This window comes from Cydia amplana, chromosome 26 (assembly GCF_948474715.1).
Source record: "Cydia amplana chromosome 26, ilCydAmpl1.1, whole genome shotgun sequence".
Classification (NCBI taxonomy): Eukaryota; Metazoa; Arthropoda; class Insecta; order Lepidoptera; family Tortricidae; genus Cydia; species Cydia amplana.
Window position 1 is genome coordinate 2,754,634 of NC_086094.1, and position 27,107 is coordinate 2,781,740.

General features: G+C 38.6%; 2 protein-coding genes across 2 annotated transcripts; one reads left to right on the plus strand and one right to left on the minus strand.

The window, feature by feature from the left end:
* Positions 1-432: 432 nt before the first annotated feature.
* LOC134660032 (uncharacterized) lies at positions 433-25,907 on the plus strand. Its single transcript, XM_063515732.1, has 16 exons — positions 433-573; positions 1,197-1,286; positions 1,405-1,527; positions 2,987-3,083; positions 3,834-3,917; positions 12,185-12,308; positions 12,802-12,928; positions 14,053-14,208; positions 15,837-15,994; positions 16,121-16,274; positions 17,005-17,116; positions 18,349-18,483; positions 19,738-19,866; positions 22,379-22,600; positions 23,461-24,110; positions 24,816-25,907. The coding sequence occupies exons 1-16, from the start codon at positions 547-549 to the stop codon at positions 25,905-25,907; spliced, it is 3,480 nt and encodes a 1,159-aa protein (XP_063371802.1). The 5' UTR covers positions 433-546.
* LOC134660257 (uncharacterized) lies at positions 4,582-8,775 on the minus strand. Its single transcript, XM_063515999.1, has 3 exons — positions 8,467-8,775; positions 5,386-5,564; positions 4,582-4,719 (listed from the first exon to the last, which is right to left on the minus strand). The coding sequence occupies exons 1-3, from the start codon at positions 8,737-8,739 to the stop codon at positions 4,629-4,631; spliced, it is 543 nt and encodes a 180-aa protein (XP_063372069.1). The 5' UTR covers positions 8,740-8,775; the 3' UTR covers positions 4,582-4,628.
* Positions 25,908-27,107: the final 1,200 nt, after the last annotated feature.

Genomic DNA, 27,107 nt, shown 5'->3' on the forward strand with positions numbered 1-27,107 from the left:
AAAAATAAACTCATCCTTTTGTTTTGGGTCACTTTTTGGGTGCTAATACTAGTGTAAAACAAGGACAGTATGATTCTCTCTGTCTATGTTTGAAATGAGACAGTCCTTTGACAAACTATAAACGGTCGTGTGCAATAGTTGCAACGACGAAATATAGGTCTTTATATTCTGCGACACAAGACTATTATTATAAAAAATGCATTCTACGAATGCTGCAGCACGCTATTAATAGGCTATTTACATATCGCAGAGTTCCACCTCACTCATACAAATTCATACAATGTACTGTCCCAGACAGCTGTGCTGGGCCTTGCTGGACAAAAGTTGGACAAACATGCATGTGGCACGAAAATACAAAAAACACAGGTTCAAATTGTCAAATCAATATTCATTCAATATTTCATTCGTTCGTTTCACTCAGTCAAAACAAAAACAAATTTTCAGCTTTAATTTAATGCTTTTTGCTATGCAAGCGATTATTTAATGAATATAAGCCTAAATATTGTAAAACTACACCATGCCACGTCTTGTAAACTACAAAGTTAAATGTTAACACAAAATCGATGTAATCTGGTAAGTTAGAATAGTTGTTTAGTTTTGTGGTTCATGGGCATCACAACTATTTTTTTTTTTAACTAAAAATATTAATATTACTTCGTAGTTGTTATGTGTAAGTAAATTCTTAGGTTGATCTTTTTTATCTGTAGGTAAACTACATTTTGCAATTTTTTTATTATTTGTATGCTTACCAAACATCCTACCCTCTATATTCTACGCAAATAGGTACCTAATATTGTCCTGAAGATTAGTTATTTTATCGCAATTTTAATCGGAGACAGTAACTGGTTACTTATACTTGTGATACCATGGCTATATATGGTATCATATAGAAGCCAAGTCAGCAAAATACCAAATCAGTGAAAAATCAGCAAAAAAACGTGGATGTTGCTGACTTTGCTCATTTATAACAGACTTATAGGACACATGCGGCTTGCTGGAATTAATAACAAGTAAATTATTTTCAAAAATCTTTCCAGCAATGCATATAAATATCTTTGAAGTTTACCAGTAAAATAGTACTATATTTAATGGGTATTTTACCTACTTGTTTTCATTGTATAGTACTTTGAGATTTGACTGTCAAAACTATGATTTCTATTATGATATAAGGTATTTGTTTTATTTTATATTTTCAGTTGAACATGAGTTCGGTCAAGAAGATTGATAATGCCAAAAAAACTACAAAAAGAAAAAAGTTGGTGTACAAGTGTAATTTGTGTCCAAAGGTATGTAATAATTTACAGGAATATAATATATTATTTAATTTAATTATTTTTTAACTTATAATTATTACTTATGGGATCATTTCGGTCTGGCAAATCGGTTAAATGTGTTTTTTTACAGAGATTCGGCGACAAGAGGGCATTAGATAGCCACGGCTACTCCCACACCGATGAGACTCCGTTCCAGTGCACACTGTGTGATTATTCGGGCAAGACGAAGAAGTACCTCAGTCGCCATATCAGGGTAAACAACAAGAGCAGATCAAGTTTTTGTGTCACAGACAAGACATCCTCTAGTCCAGTGGTTCCTAACCTCGGGGTAATTACCCCCGTGGGAGTAAAACTGGTATTTTACGGGGGTAATAAACTAACCTAATATAACAATACAACAAACGTACACGTTTTATTTTTTATTACCATTGGGAGGAGGGGTAAAATCAGGTTCCCTAGTTAGTCATAGGGGTGACCGGACTGAAAAGGTTAGGAACCACTGCTCTAGACTGAGCATAGTAGCGCTACCCCCTCTGCCACAAATATACGGTATTTTTACTCCATTCTCGAGTCAAAGTGTCTTTGTGTGACGTCCGTGTCTTTGAACAGATCAATCACGGCACGGGACTCGCTCACCTCGTCCCCCGCACCCCAGTATTTTTGGCAGCATCGGTTTCATGAAATAGTTGTTCTAAACTCCGTCTAGAGGATTCCTAGTCTATGTTTTGTGTTAACAAATTATTTAAACATGAAATTAACACACTTGCTGCCAGCGACCCGCTAGGTGGATTCCATGTTCGTAGTCGTTTTTCGCTACTTTCGATTTTTCCCGTGCTATCGGCTACGTTCGTAGCGCGTAGCTGGCGCTGGCACTGAATTTGCTTAACACCTATTCAATTGCTACACATTCAGTGCCGAAATCAGACTATCGGGTATTTTATGATTTCGTTCCCAGGCCGGACAACCCGATAGTCGGGATCGTGGTACTACAGCTTTATATGACGAAATTTTTGTGGCCTGGCGCGAATGTCTATTTTGGCTGGGTGGCAATGTGTTAAAGTAGATTTTCGGAATCACCTGACATTTGAGCAAGTTAGTTCATCACATGTTGGCTACCTTGCCTGCGTCACGTATAACTTACTTATTTATTATATAATTATTCATTATTTTAATTAATTTTAATTTGATTATAAATTTTGATCTCATTGTCAAAGGTGTTATGTTCATCGTTTAGGTATATAATGTTATGATTAATTTTAATGTATTTTACTAACATGCTTTCGTAGGAAACCAAAGCTTTAGTGTTATGTATTTACTTATGTCGTCATGTTAGTATCTCTTTTTTGTATTAGTTGTGTAAACTGTGTGTAATTTTATTTTTCGGCTCATTTTATGTTTCTTCCCTTTATGTTTCTTTTTTTTTGTCTGTTACCTTCCGTGATTATTTCTCACTTGATGGTCTCATCGGAAGATCAGCGCTGGAAGTCGCCAGCAACATGCTGAGATGGGGCCATTTTGTGACACTTTATTTTTCACTATGTTATTTCTATGTATGTCTTTTGTCTGTGTGTTTACGAATAAAAAACTATTCTATTCTATTCTATGTAGCTATAGTGATAATGGTACTAACAATTTTTTATGGAATTTTTAAGATTCTGAAATAAAGATATATATATATATATATATTTTTTTATAACCCTCTCTTTCCTCAGGCGCGGCACATAGGAGACAGAAAAGTCGGGTGTGAGGTGTGTGGAAAGTCCTTCCAATTCGAGTCCAAGCTGAAGCACCATATGCTGGTACATACTGGTATGTTTTTGACAGTTTTATTACCCCTTATCGCTAGAAAATTTGCCTTTTCTATTTCTAGGCGGTTTGGCCTTATATGGCCGCGTATCTTAAGCTACCTAACGAACCTACCTACCTACATATTTATTGACTTGAAATAGGGTATTTGACTACTACTCAAATCAGTTTCGTTTTTCGACCCGTCAAAACGATATTGCTACTATGGAATTTATATGAAACACTAGCATGTGACGTCACAATCAAATTACCTACTCTTTATAGTTTTATGGGGGTTTTAAAATAGAAATTGTGTCTAAAATTAACTGCTGTCTACGTTTCTCTATTAATCTTCTGGTGCTTTATTTCATGGATGGTGTAAAATAATTTATTTTAAATATGTACAGTCAAATGGGCCATTTTATTTAAAGTTGTCTCCTACACTTTTTTTAAAATTTGTGAAGGTATATGTTATTTCTACTCAGAATCACGAGCTTTTTTTATCCTAATAGGAGAAAAGTGTCCCAAGGTTTTTCCCATTCCGTTACCATTTTTTCATAGACTTTGTATGGCGGTCACGGAATGGGAAGATCGAAAAATGTATGGAAATCTTGGGACACTTTTTTTCTCCTATTAGGATCAAAAGAGCTCATGATTCTGAGTGGAAATAACATAAAAAACCCAATTTTGAAAAAAAAAGTGTAGGGGACAACTTTAAATAAAATTGCCCAAATACCCTATATGTATAAATAAATAAAATGATTTATTTTCCAGGCGAGAAACCATACAAATGCGATATATGCGAGAAGGCATTCAATTCCTCCTACTCTCTCAACACGCACAAACTCATACATACAAGTAAGTGAATAAATTTCATCAGATTCATTCATTCATTCAGAGACCAGCAAATGCTTTGATATAACACTAAAGTCTATTTTTTATTCGGCAGACTAAAATGACATTTCATAGTATGAAATGACATTTTATGTTCATACTATGAAATGTCATTTTAGTCTACCGAATAAAAAATAGACTTTAGACCCTACTCATAGTGTTGTCCTGCCGGTGAGTTAGGTTGCCAGAACTCAACGAGGTTACGGGGTGTTAGGGTCGGCAACGCGCATGTGACACCTCTGGAGTTGCAGGCGTACATAGGCTACGTAAAACTGCTTACCATCAGGGCCGTATGCTTGGCCACGTATAAAAAAATGCCTTGGTAGCCTAGCGGCAAGGGCGTGTGACCCGGAGGTCGCGGGTTCAAACAGAGGTGAGTTTTTCAGAACCTATGTCAGGCGTGGCTCACTCCGCGATTTCGTCGCTTTGCTACAGGTAGTTAAAAGTACATCCGTTCCGGCCCCAATTTTGGGGAAAGCCATAAGCCGCGCGTGGCGCTGTCGCCACCTAGCGGCCATATCTGTGCTGATCGTAACAGACGCGTTTTGTTAGAGAGTGAGTCTTCTGTACTTAGTACTATTATTTATTCTGTGCCTATGTACTGTAATTAATTTTACTAAACAGGTTATGTCTTAAGTTTTTATTGATTATTCGTGTAAAATTGTCTTATGTATACTATAATATATTTACTCGGGATATGTATTTTAAATCTCCTTCCGTCAAACAGTCGTTAGGTTGCACGCACTGGCCGGAATGCTCGACGAATCTACAACAAAGTAACATTATTTATTAATTTCCATTTAAAATTTAAATTCAACACATTTATTCATATATTATAAGGTACAAAAACATGACACTAACAAAAAATAAAAACAACTTAAAATTACACTTAAACTAAACCCAAACTAGTCTAAAATTAAAATAAACTAAACCAAATCTAAAAAAGGCCCCTGCGGCAATGTCCCTAAGATGCTGGCTGCGTTACCCCGCTGAACAGCTGACTAAGAGCGGTTTCGCACTACGTCCGATCCGAATCCGATCCGAATCCGTGAAAATATGGTCCGAAGTAGCCGTAGAACTATTTCTATGGTAATTTACGCACTAGATCCGTCTGATTTCTTTCCGAAATCGGATGACGGAGATCGGATCTAGTGCGTAAATTACTATAGAAATAGTTCTACGGCTACTTCGGACCATATTTTCACGGGTTCGGATCGGATTAGGATCGGTCTAGGGTTTGCAATCCGGATCTGAAATGTATGGGAAGATCCGTGGATCCGGATCCAGATCCGGATAATTTCATACATTTCGGATCCGGATTGCAAACCCTAGATCGGACGTATGGCGAAACCGCTCTCATGCGTTACTTATTAGTCTAGAAAACTTATTCTTTAGTATATGACATCATACACAGTTTATATAGTAAACATACCCGGACCTACAGTAACAGCCCGGCACACTCGTGGACAGGCAGTGTTTGGACTGGAGGCTGATGACCTCAGCGTGCGCCACCGTCTTATGCTTAGTCAACGCTTTCTTGAGGAACTGCAGCAATTTCGATATGTCTAATTTGTTGTCATCTGATTCCCCTACGATCTTTTCTAGGATCAACTGAAATTGAAAGTTGATAGGTTTATTATTGTTCTTTCTCGCGTTATTTCGGCATTTTGCCACGGCTCATGGGAGCCTGGGCAGGCGTAGCTCACTCCGCGATTTCGTCGCGTCGCTACAAGTACCTACATGCGGCCCACACCAATTTTGGTGTCTAGCCATAGTAGTTGCCGCGCTCTGCTACGGAACGGAACGGACGCCTGCTCGCGCTTGCGCCACCTAGCGGTCATATCAATTCTGTCGTACTACTCGCGTTTTGTTAGAGAGTGAATCTTCTGTCTAGGTACAGAGATTCTCTCTCTTAACATGTAGGTACTATTATTTATTCTGTGGCCTGGGGTCCGCTTGACAACTAATCCAATTAGTAGACATTGTAATCTAGCAGAGCGGCGAAGACAACCAGTGGAACGCAGCCTAAAATCTTAAAAAAAAACTACTTGACACTTTGACGACTGGTCTGGCCTAGTGGGCAGTGACCCTGCCTGTGAAGCCGCGGTCCTGGGTTCGAATCCCGGTAAGAGCATTTATTTGTGTGATGAGCACAGATATTTGTTCCTGAGTCGGGTGTTTTCTATGTATGTAAGAATTTATGAATTTATAACATATATTATATACAATGATCGGAATAGGTAGTGCCATTTGTGTTCGAATCCCGGTAAGAGCATTTATTTGTGTGATGAGCACAGATATTTGTTCCTGAGTCGGGTGTTTTCTATGTATGTAAGAATTTATGAATTTATAACATATATTATATACAATGATCGGAATAGATAGTGCCATTTGGGGTCATTGACCTCAAACATTGTACTTTACATGGATAAGACTCGGGATTCCAAGACTCTTATTTTTTGACGAAAATATTTCTTGGCATGTCTTTAATAGGCTACATGACTAATTTTCATTTATGGTATCAATCGATCGGGTTTGTTTGATAGGATCAAATGTCTATATGGGACCCATTGTTCGACAAAGTCCGACAGTCGCACTTCACTCGCGAAACGCCTCTCACAAAAGGGATAAGTGAACGTGACGTCAAGGTCATTGAGATCCCATCTTGAAGTATGGACAAAACAAGAAAATTGCGTTTTTGTCCGTGAAATATTGCGTTTATGTACGAGGGGCGTTCAAAATATTCTCGGTATTGATATCTTACGACCTCTTCTAAAATTTCTTTCGTTACTGGCCACTAAGGTTTATTCATTGACATTAAAAAAAAGTATAATTCGAACCGAGATAGTCTTTTGTTTTTCTGCAATTGCTGAACAAACATGAACATCATGTGCGAATTGACAATGTTAACTAAATTAGAACATCGATGCGTGATAAAATTCTTGACAAAACAGGGTAAAAATCAATAAACCATAAAAGAGGAAATGGATTGTGTTTACCGTGAGTCTGCTCCTTCTTTATCTACCATTCAAAAGTGGTCAAGCGAGTTTAAACGCGGAAGGGAGAGTATTGAAGATGACCCTAGACCTGGCCGGCCTGTAGTAGCTACTTCACAAGAAAATATTGATAAAGTGGAAAAACTTATATTGGAAGATGGTCGAGTGAAGGTAAAATCTATAGCACAAGTAACCAATCTCTCTATTGGTACCGTACATGATATTATACATGACCATCTTAATATGTCAAAAGTAAGTGCAAGATGGGTTCCGCGAATGCTGACTCGGCTTCAAAAAGACATGCGTGTAGCTTGTTGTTCCGATTTTATTGACCTGTGCGGTGAAAATCCTGATGAGGTGCTGCAAAGAATAGTTACTGGAGATGAAACCTGGGTTCATCATTATGACCCAGAGAGTAAACAAGAGTCCATGCAGTGGCACATTAAGGGTTCAGCTCATCCCAAGAAGTTCAAGGTCATCCCTTCAGCTGGCAAGGTCATGGCCACGATATTTTGGGATTGTGAAGGAGTATTACTAATCGATTATAAAGAAAAAGGTGTAAATATCACAGGACAGTACTACGCTAACATTCTACGTCAATTAAAGGATGTAATTAAAGAAAAGAGGCGAGGAAAGTTAACCAAAGGTATTCTGCTTCTGCATGACAACGCCCCCGTCCATACTGCTCATATTGCCAAGGCAGCTATTGTTGAATGTGGGTTTAAAACTGTTACTCACCCACCGTATAGTCCGGACTTAGCCCCCAGCGACTTCTTTTTGCTCCCCAATCTTAAAAAGGATCTGCGTGGAAATAAATTTTCTGACGATGAAGCATTGAAGGCGGCAGTGGAGGAGCATTTTTACACGAAAGATAAAAAATATTTTTACGAGGGATTAAAAAAAATAATTGATCGATCTTTTAAGTGTATGAACATAGGGGGGGAGTATATTGAAAAATAAAAATATCAAACTTTTCGTACTTGTTTGTTTTCATTCTCATACCGAGAATATTTTGAACACCCCTCGTATATAGTTGCTGTACAATATTTTTTTGGATAAAATGTAAGGAATCGAATGGTACCTTTACTTTTATGGGTTTTTAGAAGTTAAAAAAAAACCTTAATTTTGAAACTTTCAGGTCCTGTATTTTTGTAACATTTCCGTATTTTATTTTAATATCCACATTATTATGATAAATTGCTCATTTGCTATAAAATTCAACATGTGTCATCATCCCTATTGAAGTAGGTAATATGAATTTCACCCGGGGTGAAAAGGTATACCCATACTAAGCTTACGCACCGAAGTCCCGTGAAATGGCACTACCAATTCCGATCACTGATTATATATATCGTTGTCTGAGTACCCACAACACAAGCCTTCTTGAGCTTACTCTGGGACTTAGTCAATCTGTGTAAGAATGTCCTATAAACTTTTTTTTTTAGTTAGGATTTTTTCCAGCCATTATTCTATTGGGATTTCATTCTAAAACGCCTGAAAAAATATGAAAATCTTACCGACGTCATCTCCGCCGTAAACTTATACGTCCCGTGCGCGTGTTTATTCAATATCATCGTCACAACCCCCAAGAATTCCTTCTGGTAGCTTCTCCTAAAGCATTTACTCGCCTCGAAATCCATAGATTCGTTTTGTAAATACAGTTTACAGTTTTCGTGGAACTGTCGTATCTCTTTAAGTATTTCCTCGGCGGCCATTTTGTTTGTGAAGATGGTTTCGCACGTTTTGTAGAATCTTCGCGTGTGTGTGTCTCGAAGGGCCTTTTGGGGCATGTAACTATTTCGGATGCTTTGTTCGTCTAGTAATTTTAACCTGTAAATATTAATTATATTAATATAGTTGGTCAAACCAAATTGTCAGTAAATAAGAACAAAACAAACTATACTCAACCTTTTCTTTTTGTTTAGTGGGCGTTATTTTTTTTGTTGTCCCCTACACTTTTTTTTCAAATTTGGGATTTTTTATGTTATTTCTACTCAGAATCACGAGCTCTTTCTATCCTAATAGGAGAAAAAAAGTGTCCTAAGGTTTTTATTTCCGTTCCGTCACCATTTTTCATAGACTTTGTATGGCGGTCGAGAAATGGAAAAATCGAAAAATGTATGGAAATTTTGGGACACTTTTTTTCTCCTATTAGGATAGAAAGAGCTCGTGATTCTGAGTAGAAATAACATGAAAAATACCAAATTTAAAAAAAAAATGTAGGGGACAACAAAAAAAAACGCCCTAGTACTAAAGTCTATTTTTTTATTCCGTAGACTGAAATGACAGTTAATTGTATGAACATGAAATGTCATTTCATACTATTAACTGTCATTTCAGTCTACCGAATAAAAAAATAGACTTTAGTGTACGACAAAAATAGTATGATTATCTCTATGAGACAGTCCTTTGACAAAGTATAGAAAAGAATCTGACGTTAAACTGACAAGACCTTAAAGGATCCCGCAGCATAGGGAAAAAGTGGTTTCAGTCAAATCTCACGAAATTTTAGTATGGTATTAGATAGATAGAATACTCTTTCTTGGCACACCTCAGTAAAAAGATACAAAAGAAAAGAACAATTGATTAAATGTAGAGTCAGGCAACAGCCGATCTTACCGCTAAAGAGCGATCTCTTCCAGACCTTTGGGGATAGATTTAAGTCTCCTGATTATTTTTTATAAGGGCACAAATCTCTGAGAAGTATACATTCCGAAATAATCAAGTTTATATATTTCTATGAGGTGTTTCCTATAGCCAAGTTGAAGAACTCCGCGGCGTGCGAGTACTGCGAGTCTTGGCAGTAGACGGTATTACTGTCAAATAAATATAAATAAATATCTAACAAGGTAAACGGGCCTTTTCACGGCTGCCACGACGTTGTTGCAGCTAACAGGGCAAGATAAGCCCAAGTAGAAAAGTTCCGTGGCGTGCGAGTCTTGGCAGTAGATGCGTCCGTCCAATAAATATAAATAAATATCTAACAAGGTAAACTGGCCTTTTGACGGCTGCCACGACGTTGTTGCAGTTAACAGGACAGGAAAAGCCGAGGTAGAAATAATCGGTGGCGTGCGAGTCTTGGCAGTAGACGCGGGCTTCTAAAGATAAAATAAAAAAATAAGACATTTATTCGTGGTCATTACAAAACATGTACAGTCACCTGCAATAATATGTTACACAACGAAGGCCGCAAAAATATCTCACACGATCTTATTTGTAGAGCCATAAGAGCGTGTCACATATTTTTGCGGCCTTCGAAGAGTAACATATTATTGCAGAAGACATTAGCAGAAAAAACATAACATGAAGTGTGTAATTGTGTATCGCGAAATAGACCTAACTCAGCGTAATGTTGAACAAATATAAATTAAGATTGTGAAAAATATCTGACATAAAAAACACGAAGGTGATATATGAAATGAAATGAAAAAAAAGTTTTTCAGGCAACTAGTGCCCCATAGATAAATATCTTAAAACTAACATCACTTCATAGTATCACTTCATATAAAACAAAGTCGCTTCCCGCTGTCTGTCCCTATATATGCTTAGATCTTTAAAACTACGCAACGGATTTTGATGCGGTTTGTTTTTAATAGATAGAGTGATTCAAGAGGAAGATTTATGTATAATTTCTTAACCCGTGCGAAGCCGGGGCGGGTCGCTAGTAAAATATAACTTTAAACTATAAAATACACATAATGGCTGCGATGCATTATGCAACCTCGGTGTCAGGAAGCCGATAACCTATAACCCCCATGGACGTAAAATAATATATGGATTGAACAGTAAACACTCCTATTCATTGATAATAAATAAATGGAAAAAGAAACTATTTCTCAGCATAAATAGGTTAAGAAAACAACCTTGATCGGATAGACGAGAAACGATTGTATTTTACCTGCGTAATTGTTTAAAATTACTGCCATAATCAATATCAGCATCGCGACTGGCCAATCATTTAGCCGTCTAGTGATACGTAATTTTATAGTACACACAAGGACGTATATACTTACACTGCATAATGGCAGTGCGGATTATCGGTGCGGTTTTGGAGGTATCGTTTTACCTCCGATGGACGGACGGATGGCGGGATGTTTATGTATCTCCATAGAGAAATAAGTAAGCATAGAGTGGTCACTCCGTACATCAGTTTTGTTACCAAAACGCGAGTTATTCCGTAGTCGACATCTAGCGCCAAGTAGCGGATTTATCAGAAAATCATAATAGCAAATGTGACTCGTCCTTAAAGTAAACAGTGTCCCCGCTGGGTATGAGAAATGGGATTTATAAAAAATAATTGTGAAAAAAATACTGTGACATTATTAATGTGTTTTACAGGGAATTCCACGCGGCATCATTATAGTGGCGTAGTAACTTACAGTAAAATAATTACTACTATTTAATGAGGTCGTAAATTTACTATTTAAAAATTTGTTACATGACTTCAGAGTCAGTGGTTGAAATTGCTTTTGGTAGAAGAGCCGACTGCAAAATTTCGAACCGACTTAATACCGCGATGAAATGCACAATGGTTTCCCATTAAAGTGATGCTAAGTCCGAATTTGATAGTCTGCCACGGCGGAACTTGCCTAAAGTACGAAAAAGAAGACCACTTCCGGTGTGAAAAAGGGCGGCTGATTTAACCCATCTGATACTGAAATAATAAATTTATGGCAGCAGGTAGAAATTCACTAGTAGACGCAGAAAAGTTTTTTTTTTTGCCGGAAGTGCTTGGCAGACGCTCTCAATGGCCATCGGGACCCCTAAGTTAACCCATCTGTAACATCTGTTATCACCATGAAACCAATTCCAGTCTGTATGTATGAACCCTCATTTCAGGAATATATAAGTCTGCCAAGGCTTTTCCTGCCGAAACACCTTGACAGACGAGATTATCACCTTGTTTACAAAATCTCGTCTCGGAAGAGGACCTAAGGTTCCAAAAAATATGAAAAAAATCGTGATAGCTCTAAAGCTAAAAATTAAATGAAAACTATAGCGAACATGAGTTATCATGCCGTTTTTGAGTTAGCGCAAAAGTCAAAAACGTCATATAACTGATGCAAGAAAAAGATGTAAAAAGACGTACAAAGCGCTGCGAAGGTACTCCCGTTTCCTTGTTATGTACATGATACTTACTAATAGCCCCCGTTTAAGGCAGCCTATTGTGACGCACAGTGTCATTGATCGCCGGCATTATCCTCGTCCTTATTTTAACTCTTTATTTTGTTACAGATTCGAAACCCTTCAAATGCACGTTCTGCCCGTACGCCTGCCGCGACTCGTCGACGCTGCGGAAACACAAGGAGAGACACATGGGCAAAATCAAGTGCTACACATGCAGCGTGTGCAATTTGAGGTGAGTGTAAGGGCTGAGTGGACGCTCGCTCGGCGACGCGTGCAGCGTGGCTGTGTGCTCACGCGTGATGTGAGCAGCGTGCACTAAGGCCGCTCCTATACGTGCGCATTTGTTTAACATGCACGCCGCACGCCCCGCCCCGCTGCACGCACAACTCGAGCGTCCACTCAGGCCTTACACTACGAAAGTCGAGAGAATTTCATGGTTTCTGAACAGTGTATAACTATAATAGTCAGACTAGAGCTCAAACATTTGTATAGGGTATTTGACTGTGTGCCGCGAGCGACTCAACTGTACCACGCGCAGCGAACTTAACAACGTCAAATATTGTACTGCGCAAGATGTTTTGTTTTAGCCAATCAAAACTTTTAGCGACCAATCACACTTTTTTTGATAATGGGAGCTTTTTTTATGTCTTAAGGCATTTTACATATTTTCATTTGCACAAACGTAACTAGATCTCGTGTTTTCAGTGTAAAACGCTTATTTTCAGCTGCTCAACGAGGGCCTCATTAAAAGTTCACATAGCGGAGAAGCATTTCAACATCGACATGAAGAGGATGGAGTGTGACGCGTGCGGCCAACGATTTAAACACAGGCAGACGCTGGTTAATCATATTGTAAGTAGGTGTACCTCAGGGAGCGTACAAACTATTCCTTTAGGCTTGGTGTGTCAAATGCTTCTGATAAAACTAAGCTTCTGAAGCTATAGATACAGAAGCATTTCGACATCGACATGAAGAGGATGGAGTGTGACGCGTGCGGCCAACGATTTAAACAGAGGCAGACGCTGGTTAATCATATTGTAAGTAGGTGTACCTCAGGGAGCGTACAAACTATTCCTTTAGGCTTAGTGTGTCAAATGCTTCTGCTAAAACTAAGCTTCTGAAGCAATAGATACCGAAGCATTTCGACATCGATATGAAGAGGATGGAGTGTGAGTGTGACGCGTGCGGCCAACGATTTAAACACAGGGAGACGCTGGTTAAACATATTGTAAGTAGGTATACCTCAGGGAGTGTACAAACTATTCCTTTAGGCTTAGTGTGTCAAATGCTTCTGCTAAAACTAAGCTTCTGAAGCTATAGATACAGAAGCATTTCGACATTGACATGAAGAGGATGGAGTGTGACGCGTGCGGCCTACGATTTAAACACAGGCTGATGCTGGTTACTCATATTATAAGTAGGTGTACTTCAGGGAGTGTACAAACTATTCCTTTATATACGTTTCGTGTCAAATGCCTCTGCTAAAACTAAGTTACTCTGATGATATCCATAATGTAGCATTTAGGTATTGACATGGAGAGAATGGAGTATGATGCGTGCGGCCTACGATTTAAACACAGGCAGACGCTGGTTACCCATATTGTAAGTAGGTGTACCTCAGGGAGTGTACAAACTGTTCCTTTATATACGTTTCTTGTCAAATGCCTCTGCCAAAACAAAGTTACTCTAATGATATCCATATCGTAGTATTATTTAGGTATTGATACATATGAAGAGGATGGAGTGTCCGCGTGCGGCCAACGGTTTAAACACAGGCAGACACTGGTTACCCATATTGTAAGTAGGTGTACCTCAGGGAGTGTACAAACTAATTCTTTAGGCTTAGTGTGTCAAATGCTTCTGACAGAACAGATTTACTCTGAAAGCATATTTAATTACGTGTACCACAGGGAGAGTTAATATGAAGATTAACGTAACATTAAATCTTAACCTCTTAATCGACCACTATTTTGCAGCAAACCGTCCACGACAAGTCCAGATCGGCCAAATGTGACATATGCGGCAAAACGCTCAGCAACAGAGGTAACATGCGCTCGCATATGCGGACCCACGTCGACCAGAGACCCTACAAGTGCACGTTCAGGGGATGCGGGTGGAGGTTTAAAGATGCTGTAAGTATGCAAGCTAATCTAATACGGCCAAATGTGACATATGCGGCAAAACGCTCGCATATGCGGACCCACGTCGACCAGAGTCCAAATGACCTTACAAGTGCACGCTCGCGGGATGCGGGTGGAGGTTTAAAGACGCTTTAAGTATGCGAACTAATCTAATACGGCCAAATGTGACATATGCGGCAATACGCTCGCATATGCGGACCCACGTCGACCAGAGACCCTACAAGTGCACGTTCAGGGTTTACGGGGGGAGTTTTAAAGACTGTAAGTATGCAAACTAATCTAATTCGGCCAAATGTAACATATGCGGCAAAACGCTCGCATATGCGGACCCACGTCGAACAGAGACCCTACAAGTGCACGTTCAGGGGATGCGGGTGGAGGTATAAACACGTTGTAAGTATGCAAACTAATCTAATACGGCCAAATGTGACATATGCGACAAAACGCTCAGCAACAGGGGCAACATGCGCTCGCATATGCGGACCCACGTCGACCAGAGACCCTACAAGTGCACGTTCAGGGTCTACGGGGGAGTTTTAAAGACGCTGTAAGCATGCAAACTAATCTAATTCGGCCAAATGTGACATATGCGGCAAAACGCTCGCATATGCGGACCCACGTCGACCAGAGACCAAATGACCTTACAAGTGCACGCTCGCGGGATGCGGGTGGAGGTTTAAAGACGCTTTAAGTATGCGAACTAATCTAATACGGCCAAATGTGACATATGCGGTAAAACGCTCGCATATGCGGACCCACATTCACTCTACAAGTGCACGTTCAGGGCGACTGTATACGGCGAAATCACCGAAATAATATAAACACCACATTAGTTGCGAATTTGTACACCTCTCCGGGGTGTGAGCTATATACGTGCGTAGCGCTGTCTCGCTCACGTACTGGAGCTGCGATCGGATCCCAATCAGTGTAATTTTTTCAGTGCATTTTCAATTCAATCGAACAAAAATTACGAAATATAAAATGGCGCTCAGTTTTGCAATTTTAAGCACTGATTCTATGTGTTTTAAGTTCAGATCGTGACTAGTTATTTATTCTATGCTGTGAAAGTAGAATGGAAAAGATAAACTGAACTTTTTGGAACAGTTATCTAATTTTAACATGGCGCACACGTTGTCTCGTACAAACTTATTAGAAAGAAAAGGCATGATAACCGACGGCAGAAGCGCGGCCATCTTATACCCTCAAGCACAGAATAAATAATAGTACTAGGTACAGAAGATTTACTCCCTAACAAAACGCGTCTATTTTATTTTTATTTTCTTTATTGGGGAAAAAAACAGATACAGGCCAATAATATTTACAAGGAACATTACAAAATGATAGATATAGCCTACATCCTAAGACAATTCCCACTAGGAGGAGTGACAATAGTTTTGGGATAGCATTGTGATCGGAACTAAATAAACAGACTTATACTATACTTACACTATGATTTAACAATGCGACTTTTGACACTTCCAAAGACAGATATGCCCGCCAGCCATCTGGCAAGCGCGAGTAATCGACGACGCGACGAAATCACGGAGTGAGCCACGCCTTCCTCAAGTCGATTTTGCTCGATTTTCCAATGACGTAATAATTTTATCATGTTTCCACAGAGCGGTCGCAGCAAGCACGAAATTAAACACTACCCGGAAAGACAGTTCCAGTGCAAGATATGCGACAAGCTGTTTACCAGGGAATATCGCATGCATACACATCTGAACACGCATATGGCTAAGGTTAAGAAGGTGGAGTGTGACTATTGTGGGGTCCGGTGAGTAAAGCTCTCGTACCTCACTTAGGCAACTCAGCAAAAGACTGAAAAGCTCTCTATTATATTATGATTGTATAAAAATACTATTTAGGCAAAAAAACTTAATTAATCTATTTTTTTTTACAGTTTCTACAACAAAAACTACCTAACCACCCATATACAACGTAAGCACGGCAGAAAGAGACAGAAGTACGTGTGCGACCTCTGCGGGTTGGTGACTACCAACAAGCCTAGTATAGTCATGCACATCAAATACGGACACGACACTGACAAACTTAAGGTACAGGCAAATCTATAGCACAGAATAAATAATAGTACTAAAGTGTCATTCAATAGAACTTGCTAACTATGTAAACAAAAGTTACTAGTAAATTGACATTCAGTGTCAATTTTAGTATGGCGGTTTGTTTACATAGTTAGCAAGTTCGATTGAATGACACTTTAAGTACAGACTCACTCTCTAACAAAACGCGTCTGTTACGATCAGCACAGATATGGCCGCTAGGTGGCGACAGCGCCACGCGCGGCTTATGGCTTTCCCCAAAATTGGGGCGGAACGGATGTACTTTTAGCTACATGTAGCAAAGCGACGAAATCGCGGAGTGAGACACGCCTGGTACAGGCCAATCTATAGGGAATATTACGCGAAACTCTGCGTAGGTGGCGCCACTCCCACAATAATTCACAATCTAAGGGTCTACCGCAAACGAGAGAGTCGAAATTTTATTATCTAACCTCTCTATTACTCTTGCATATTCGAGCGATAAAGAGGCAGATAGCTGAGTTTCGATTTCTCGTTTCCCGGTAGGCCCTTTGTAATCAAACCGCCTTGATATATCTATGACATATTTGATTGTCTGTGCAAAACTTGTCAAAAAACAGTTTAAGGTACAGTATTTATAAGTTACTCTATGGTATACATACGTCGCTAGTGCTGCACTCTGGCGGCAAAACATACTACGTTGCGAATTTCCTACTTTTCGCACTTGTATCGTAATGTACTATTTCAGGAGATAATATGCAACATATGTGAGAGGACATTCAAGAGCGATTTCAACTTGAAACTACATTATTGGAGAATACATCAAATGGAATACATGATTCCACGCAAATTCAAAAGGTAAGTTCTACCATAGAGAAATAAGTAAAGAAAGAGTGGTAACCCATACATCAGTTTTCTTACAAAAACGCGAGTTATTTCGTAGTCGACATCTAACGTCAAGTAGTGGAACTATCGGTACTGCTACTTGACACCAGATGTCGCAAGTGTCGCTACTGACGAAAAATGTACTAGGTACTAAAACAATTGAAAACTAATATTGTAAACGGAAGGAATGGAAAATAGAGTTCCGGTGAATCCGGTTATAATATTAGCTAAAAATCGTTGTAGAAGTACATAGGTATATCAGTTTTCTTAAAAAAACCCGAGTTATTTTCGTAGTCGACATCTTGCGTCGAGTAGCGAATTTATCAGTACTGCTAGTTGACAATAATAGATGTCGCGAGTGTCGCGAATGAAAAGTGTAATGCTTAACAATTTTTCTGTTGCCGCTATAACAACAAATGCTAAAAACAGAATAAAATAGATATTTAAGTGGGGCTCCCATACAACAAACGTGATTTTTTGATAATGCTACGGAACCCTTCCTGGGCTTCGTGCGTGAGTCTGACTCACGCTTGGGTTTTAAAACCTGTACACTCCTTTGTTAAAATCTTGAACATTAAGTTTGTTTTGTTGATGGGGTTGGCCGGTCGAAGCATTTAGCAGATGGCGCCATCATAGCTTGCCCTGTCCCTAGAAGACTTTTTTGTGTCAAATTTTTGTTTTTTTAGGGTTCCGTACCCAAAGGGTAAAAACGGGACCCTATTACTAAGACTCCGCTGTCCGTCCGTCCGTCCGTCTGTCACCAGGCTGTATCTCACGAACCGTGATAGCTAGACAGTTGAAATTTTCACAGATGATGTATTTCTGTTGCCGCTATAACAACAAATACTAAAAACAGAATAAAATAAATATTTAAGTGGGGCTCCCATACAACAAACGTGATTTTTGACCGAAGTTAAGCAACGTCGGGCGGGGTCAGTACTTGGATGGGTGACCGTTTTTTGCTTGTTTTGCTCTATTTTTTGTTGATGGTGCGGAACCCTCCGTGCGCGAGTCCGACTCGCATTTGGCCGGTTTAATGCCCTGGATGCCAGCCCTTTAAGCCAAATCTCATAGAAAAAGGGGCAAGCTATTATGGCGCCATCTATGCAAACCTCTGACGGTTTCCAACCCCATTGTTTGAAGATATTTTTTATAATAATATGTATATTAGTTTTAAGGTATTTATATTTATAGACTGAAATTAAAGATTTTCATTCATTCATTCATTCCAGAAAATGTAGGAAAAAGGAGTCTGCAGTAGAAGTTAAGGAGGAGCCAATAGACAATGTGTACGAGGGTGGTAACTATTTCACAGTCACCCCCAAAATGGAACCCGTTGACGGTAAGATTGGTAAGTAATACCATAGAGAATAAAATACATACATTGCTCACTCCATACATCAGTTTTGATACCAAAAAGACAATTAATTTCAGTGTCTACATCTAGCATCGAGTAGCGGAACTATCAGTACTGCTCTGCTGGAAAGTCGTATGTTGTTAAGCATAAGACTTTCCGGTCGGTGCTACATCTATTGTCAAGTAGCAGTACTGATAGTTCCTCTACTCGGTGCTAGATGTAGACACTGAAATTAATAGTCTTTTTGGTATCAAAACCACTACAAATCCTCTTTATTGCACAACCTCAATAAAACATTTACAGTGAGACACATAACACATGAAGACAGAGGTAACAACAGGCGGTCTTATCGCTAAAGAGCGATCTCTTCCAGACAACCTTGTAACTGAAGGTTACTTATATTTCTCTCCTCTCTCCATAGATAAATATAAGTAAAGGGGCCCACTGATGTTCAGTCCGCCGGACGATATCGGCCTGTCAGTTAAACGCAAAAGGTGACAGTTCCGAACAACTGACAGGCCGATATCGACCGGCGGACTGGTAATCAGTGGGCCCCTTAAAAAAAAGAGTGGTAACTCCATACATCAGTTTTCTTACCAAAACGCGAGTTATTTCGTAGTCGACATCTAGCGTCAAGTAGCGGACATTATCAGTTCAGTATCACGAGATATCACTCTTTCTCTACTTATATTTCTCTATGGCCTATTTTTTCCTTTTAATGCAATTTCCGCATACTGTTATTTTCTATCAATAATTTTATAATATATATTCTTCTTTAAGAGGAAACGGGACGCCCGTAACGTTGCTCCATCCACACGTAGTCCCCTTTTTCCTCTCTGGATATTGACATAATGGAAAATATTTGTATATAATTTGATGTACCTATATCAAACATAGCTATGCATGTGTATGTTTGACTTTTTGCAATTTTTTGATTATTGTAAAAGTTATAATAATTCGATCAAAAGTAGCGGTATACAACAAATTGTGTCATATATTTACAGTAATGTTAACATCCAGAGAGGAAATGAGCAATAAGTTTGTATGAAAAGGCTATTTCGCCCGGTTCCTCCACTTTCGTCTTAGGGCCACTTGCGCCAGCCAGAGTTAACCACTAACCCGGCGTTAACCATTAACCCAGTGTTAAATTGTGGTAACTCCAGGTTTAACCGTTTAACCCCGGGTTAGCGGTCTAATCCTTGATGGTACAAGTCGCTTAATGGTATAAATATTTTGTAGAAGAACAAGAACTATCGGACATGGTTCCGGAACCGGAAATCCCGATTGAACTGGAAGATATCCCGAACGATGTGCTGGAAGAGTTCATTACTCCCGTAGAGAAAAGCCGCGAGGAAAGGAGGCTGAAATGTAAGTACTAGCATAGAGAAATATAGTAAGACAAGAGTGCTCACTCCATACATCTGTTAGACTATTAATTTCAGTGTCTACATCTAGCATCGAGTAGCGGAACTATCAGTACTGCTACTTGACAATAGATGTAGCACTGACCGGAAAGTCTTATCTCAACAGCATAAGACTTTCCGGTCGGTGCTACATCTATTGTCAAGTAGCAGTACTGATAGTTCCGCTACTCGATGCTAGATGCTAATAGTTTTTTGGTACTAAAACTGATGTATGGAGTGAGCAATCTATGTATTTTTTTCTCTATTGTACTAGAAGACTATAGGCGTGCATGAACTGTAGGGGGCAGCACAGGAGCCCAAAGGTATGGCCAAAGTATGCCTACAGTCGGGTAGATGGCGTTAATTTCGATATTTAACAAATGAACACATATCAGTGAAAGAATAAGGGGCAACTGAAAAGAAAACTCTCAATATGGTTGCTAGAGGAATGCTTCTACTCTGTTAACGAATTCCTGAAGAGAGATGAAATTGCTCGTAGCTATTAAGGACCTATGTTAAATGTTAATTAATGTATTGAATTATGGTTTCGTAAAGATAGTTTAGTTACTAGAATAAGTGTGAATATTTGCATGTCTCTACTGACAAAGCATGTGGAACTTAATACCTCTGTATACCTTTGTACTGACCGTGTTTTAAGCAAATAAATTTCAGATTTCTGATTTCAAATGGCGTTCTAACAATTTATTTTGTCAAAAGATGACAGTAAATGTACTGTGGCTAAATAATTTACGATGACAGTAACACTCTATAGGGAATATTACGCGAAAGTCTGCGTAGGTGGCGCCACATCAACAACAAGTAAACAATCTAATGGTCTACCGCAATCGAGAGAGTCGACATTTTGTTATCTAACCTCTCTATCACTCTTGCATATTCGAGCGATAAAGAGGCAGATAGCCGAGTTTCGATTTCGCGTTCACTGGTAGGCCCTTTCTAAGCAAACCGCCTTGATGTATCAATGTCATATTTGATTGTCTGTGAAAACTTGTCAAAAAACAGTTTAAGGTACAGTATGTATAAGTTACTCTATGGTATACTTAAGTCACTAGTGCTGCACTCTGGCAGCAAAACATTGCAGTAATACTCCCTATTCACTCTATTCTCTTTGCTATTACGGCTTAACCCCTCGTATGCGGCCTGTCAAATTTGATCATTGAAAATGTGACCTGACATTTAAAACAATAGATTTAAATTCTCACGCACGGATCCGTGTTTAAGCGTACGAAGTGTTAACTCACATTTTTTTTGTTTTTCGCGTGACATGTTTTGAAGACCCTAAGTCTTCTTTTTCAAGCACTAACAGTGCATGAGCAGCGGTCACGATAGCCGCATGATTAAAAATACCGTAAAATTAGCTTAATATCAATAGGGTATTTGACTACTAGTCAAATCAGTTTCTTTTTCCAACTGTCAAAACGATTTTGCTACTATGGAATTTATATGAAACACTAGCATGTGACGTCACAATCAAATTACCTAGGTACTCTTTATAGTTTTATACGGGTTTTAAAATAGAAATTGCGTCTAAAAATAACTGCTGTCTACGTTTATCTATTAATCTTCGGGTGCTTTATTTCATGCATGGTGGACAATAATTTATTTTTTCTACTCCCGTACTTTTATTTGTCATTTAAAGGGTCGTGCACACATCTTTAAAACCCTATCTTAAAGTTGTCAAGACAAGTCTTTAGTCTATTCCCTAAAAAAGCATTTGTGCATACACGCAGTATCTTTTTGGCTCTTTTACGATACTTCGTGTAATGGCCACTTAAAAAATATATTGATGCCAACCTTATAGTCGTAACACACTGTCGCACCGCAACGCGACCTTGGTTCGTCGCACCCATACGTGAGAGCGAGAAAGAAATATATCTTTCTCGCTCTCGCTTATGGGTGTGAATGTCATATCTGACAAATAAGTGAACCATAGACATGTTTTTTTTTAATTTCTTTCATTCTTTTCCCGCTCGTACCCTCCATTCTTTGCTACTTCTTAAATATTGTGAATCTTGAATATGAATACTATTGTGCCTGTCGAATGAAAACTTAACTTTTGTGTTAAAAAACAGTGTGTCTTTCAAGTTAAAATGGATGAAGACAAAATCTTAGTGTCTACGCCTGAAGAAATATCAGTAATAGCACAAGAATAACTAAAAACAGGTAGATACCGTAGGTAGAGTTCCACTAGATGACATGAAAAATATTTGTTAAATTTACAATTTTATTTCAAAGTGTTTGGTCGTAGAAAAAGTATTGTATGCAACGTTGTTTAACTGAGTCAAAAAATACTCGTGGCGTCTTTATTAACAATTTTCGGCTTCGCCTCAAATTGTTACTCACGCCACTCGCCTTTTTTGACCCCTCTTAAACAACGGTTGCATAAAATACTATTAAATAATGTCAAATACCCTATTAAAGGGAAATTTTATAATTTTAATTAATAAAATTAATTTTAGATACTGAACATGTTTCCGTCGACAAAAAACTAGAGAAAAAAGTAAGGAAAAGAATCGACGGCCTAATGGAGGAAAGAAACAGAAAGGCAGAAGAGAGAGTTCAGGAGGTACGAAAGAAGTATGAGGAAAGAGCGAGAAAGATGGCCAGCAGAACGCTGGAGCGAACGAGAAGGAAATACAACAGGCTGATACAGAATGCCATCAAAAACTCGGCGAAGAAAGGTAAAAACTATACAATAAATCTAGCGGTTTAACTAAGAAATAATTCATTAATAGGGAATATTACGCGAAACTCTGCGTAGGGGGCGCCACTTCCACAATCCGTCACAATCTGAGGGTCTACCGCAAACGAGAGAGTTGGAATTATGTTCTCTAACCTCTCTATCACTCTTGCTTATTCGAGCGATAAAGAGGCAGATAGCTGAGTTTCGATTTTCGCGTTTCCCGGTAGGCCCTTTGTAAACAAACCGCCTTGATGTATCAATGACATATTTGATTGTCTGTGAAAACTTGTCAAAAAACAGTTTAAGGCACAGTATGTAAAAGTTACTCTATGGTTTACGATGGGTACTAGTGCTGCACTCTAGCGACAAAACATTGCAGTAATACTCGCTATTCTGTTATCACAATACATGGTGCCGTACATCGCATTTTTTCTTAGATTTAACGCATAAATAAAAAAAAACTTCAAATCCTAATAAATATTTACATTATAAACATTATTAAACACTTCTAGACGTGTATGAGTAAAGAATCTACAAATAAGTCAACGTTAGTTAACAATCACAGAATAAGTAATAGTATTATCATACAGAACGGCCACGCACCGCCCCGCCCCGACTCCCATTACCTCGCCCCGCGACATGAATCTGACGGACTTCTGGCGTGCTCTCAGTACAGCGACTTACCCACACATACACAATGACGCGTGTACAGACGTGCCGCGCACACATATAAACGCAAATCATTTTTGATGTATGGCGTGTCCGCCCTGTGGCACTGGTTAATATAGTACTTATCCTCGTATTTATGTTTTACTTTTGTGAATATATGTGTTTCTGAATTTATTGTGTAATTTTCAGATAAAATTAAAATAAAACACGGCGCTATATCTGCACAAGAACAGCATTCGGATTCGTTGTTAGAAGCAAACTTCTTCATCAAGAAGACCATAGACAACAGAGATTGTATTGTAGATGAACCGGTCAGAGTCAATATAGAAGAGCGACTAAGAAATATAAACGAAATTATGAGAACAGAGAATAATTCTTTATTACAAGAAGGATATATAATGGGAAACGGAATAGATAGTAAAGAAGAACGAATAGATATTAAGGAAAATGAAATAGATCATAACGAAAATGAGAAACACGACGAAAATGAAAAACATGACGAAAATGAAAAACACGACGAAAATGAAAAACGCGACGAAAATGAAAAACACGACGAAAATGGTGTAAGCAATATTGAAGAGCAGTCTACAAATGGTATCGATGAAAATGGAATTAGTACAGTAGATGGAACAGACACGGACGGACGCGGACGGACAGAAGAAGGAATAGGTAAAGATGTGAGGAGAAAATCTGGAAGAAATAGGAAATTAAACTTCAAGTATATCGACGAAAGTGGATCATTTGCAGGAGACAAACGGGAAGGAAAAGATTTGGGAAGTAAATCGGACCAAAACAGGAAAGTGAAGTTTAATACGCACCAGTGCTATGTCTGTTTTAAGGTAACTCCTATTGTTGCTTTGTATACAAAAAAAAATCTTAAAATTATACTATGCATATACCAGCATTTATTCATCATCATCTGCCTCGCGTTGTCCCGGCATTTTGCCACGGCTCATGGGAGCCTGGGGTCCGCTTGGCAACTAATCCCTGGAATTGGCGTAGGCACTTGTTTTTACGAAAGCGACTGCCATCTGACCTTCCAACCCAGAGGGTAAACTAAGCCGTATTGGGATTAGTCCGGTTTCCTCACGATGTTTTCCTTCAACGAAAAGCGACTGGTAAATATTAAATGATATTTCGTACATAAGTTTTCGAAAAACTCATTGTGACGAGCCGGGGTTTGAACCCGCGACCTCCGGATTGCAAGTCGCACGCTTTTACCGCTAGGCCACCAGCCCTTCAAAAATACTATGCATATACCAGAATTTATATTAACACATATCAGTGAAAGAATTAGGATCAAAGTCAAATGGCGTTCTAACAGTTTTAATCTTCTGTCCAAAGATGGCAGTAAATGTACTGTGGCTACAATTTACTTTGACAATCCGCCTTTATTTCAAATTCTCTTTGCCTATATCGTATCAATCGTATCGTTCCTATCAATTTTGTATCGTGATCTTAAAGTAGTAGTATTACAAACAGTAAATGAAATATAAATATTTAATTCCTTATGCACCTCACGGCACAGTGTTTCTTTTTTACAGTTGTATCAAACCAAAGAGGAGCTTTTAGACCACTGCAAAGAACACTTCGATCAATGCGAGATGCAGACCCTTAAGAAATGTCCACTCTGCGACTATTCCACCAATCTCAGCATTACCAGACACTTGAAACTAAAACACAAACTCAAAGTCAAAGTTCCATACGGATCCTTCAAAGATAATAAACAAAATAATGGTACAAAATACTATTACGAAGTCAACGATGAAAGAATAAAGAAATTAGAAATAATACCGAGTATAAAGAGACTTAATAAAAGAGAAAGCTGCAAAATTGATAAAAGGAATAAAGAGAAGAAGAACAAAGATGTACTGAAGAGTAAGCTGGTTAAGAAAGGTAAGGAGTGGGTAGTTATGCAAGAAAAAGTAAAAATTAATTTTAAAGATTATTTGCTACCCAAGTTTGATAAACTTGAAAGTATAAGTGTTAAAGGTAGGTATGTAGATAGACTGAAAGAACTTTATAAACTAGCAAAGAAGAGTGGTAATAAAATGGTGTTCCCTTGCGATTCTTGTGATAAAGTTTGTCAATCGCTCGCCGCTTTGAAATTACACAGTAGAAAACATGAAGAAAATCCGAAACCGTTTAAGAAAAAAGTTTGGAAACATAAACTTGGAGGAGATAATAATGTTGATAAGAAAAAAGTAAGGGTAGTCACAAATTTAGATAATCGTACAGCGAATCCGAAACCAGTAGTAAATAAGCATAAATGCGATAAAGAACTGATCGAGTTCTATAAACAGAATATAAAAGGTAGCGATGTTGAATTTTGGCAGTTCCTAAAAATATATAACAAAATGGAACGAGAAAATATCAATGATTTTGAGGATTTGCAAAAAAGTACGCATTTTGGACTACATTGTAATGAACCGATAGAAAATACTAGTGATTGCAATCAACCTAATGATTCTTTCAATAATGGTTTGAGGGAAGAAAATAGTAATATTAGGAACAGAACTGTCAAAAATACTGTAAAAAATGCTTTTACAAGAGTAGTAAGACTAAGCAAACGTGAAGCGATGAAAAGGGATGAAGCTAGGAAAAAATTGAGAGAAAAAATAAATTGTAATAGCTAAAATAGTAGATACCTTATTATGAGTAGATACATATATCTAATAACAAATTCTAGGTTAATAGTGCAAATGTTAGACAAATTGCCAATAACTGTTTACCTAAGTCGGGTAAGGGCGAGGTGTTCAAAATGATCTTGACGCGACTCACGCGACTTTATTGTTAAGAGAATAAGAGTCAAAGGTAATTTTGAACACCTCGCCCGCTTAGCAACGTCTGTTCTGCACTTAGTTGTATTTAACTAATCGTAAAAATAAAAAAATGAAAATTACATGTTTTTTAAATTGATGATTGTACAGATGTAGTGCATAATTGTTTTCCTTCGTATTTTATCGGAAACGTTCGTATTTGTCATGCTACTTCAGTCAACCTCAGTACTTTTTGTACCGAGACTGACTGAAATAGCAAGCAAAAAAAACGGTGTATAGAGTGGCTTAATTTGTCCAACGCTTTTAAGGGCCAGTTGCATTACCTTACCCGGGATTAAGCAATTAAACCGTTAACCCAGTGTCAAATTTTGCTGGTAACTCCAGGCGGTCTAGCATAAGTTGCGTTCTCGAGTCGAGTCGCGCGCGAGAACGCAGCTCATGCTAGTCTGCTAGACCGTCAGGTATAACCGGTTAACCCTGGGTTAGTGGGATGGTCTAGCACCATGGCGCTAAGGTTTTTAGCGTTGGAAGGGTTAAAAATGCCGCAGGAAGGCACCTTTATGTTTTATATTATTACTACCAATTTTATATATGTACGAGGGTGAATCAAAAAGTCCTTAGAAATAGGGTCAAAAAGAAACGAATATCATTTTTATTTGTTTTACTTTTCAACATAATTTCCTTCTTGTTCTATACATTTATTATACCGTTTTTCAAGTTTTTTTAATCCATCATAAAAAAACGATTTTTCTTGAGCCTCAAAAAACTCCTCTCGGCACCCATGACCGCGTTGTTGTCGTCAAATTTAGTTCCGCGAATGTGCTCCTTTAGTTTCGGAAACAAGTGGAAATCACTAGGAGCTAAGTCTGGCGAGTAGGGCGGATGATCAAAGATCTCAAAACCAGCTTGGCGGATTGCAGTGAGAGCCATTTGTGATCGATGAGCCGGAGCATTATCATGGTGAAAAAGCACTCCCGCACTCAATTTTCCTCGACGTTTTTCTTTTATTGCTTGACGCACTTTTGCTATCAAATCGGTGTAATAGGCACCTGTAAT

Excerpts from the sequence above, each read along its gene's own strand:
- LOC134660032 (XM_063515732.1), top strand. The coding sequence starts at position 547 with ATGTTAACACAAAATCGATGTAATCTG. Across the intron at positions 16,275-17,004 it reads ACGACACTGACAAACTTAAG|GAGATAATATGCAACATATG; the intron begins GTACAGGCAAAT and ends GTACTATTTCAG. Across the intron at positions 24,111-24,815 it reads AGTGCTATGTCTGTTTTAAG|TTGTATCAAACCAAAGAGGA; the intron begins GTAACTCCTATT and ends TCTTTTTTACAG.
- LOC134660257 (XM_063515999.1), bottom strand. The coding sequence starts at position 8,739 with ATGCCCCAAAAGGCCCTTCGAGACACACACACGCGAAGATTCTACAAA. Across the intron at positions 5,565-8,466 it reads TTACGGCGGAGATGACGTCG|TTGATCCTAGAAAAGATCGT; the intron begins GTAAGATTTTCA and ends TTTCAATTTCAG. Across the intron at positions 4,720-5,385 it reads GGCTGTTACTGTAGGTCCGG|ATTCGTCGAGCATTCCGGCC; the intron begins GTATGTTTACTA and ends ACTTTGTTGTAG.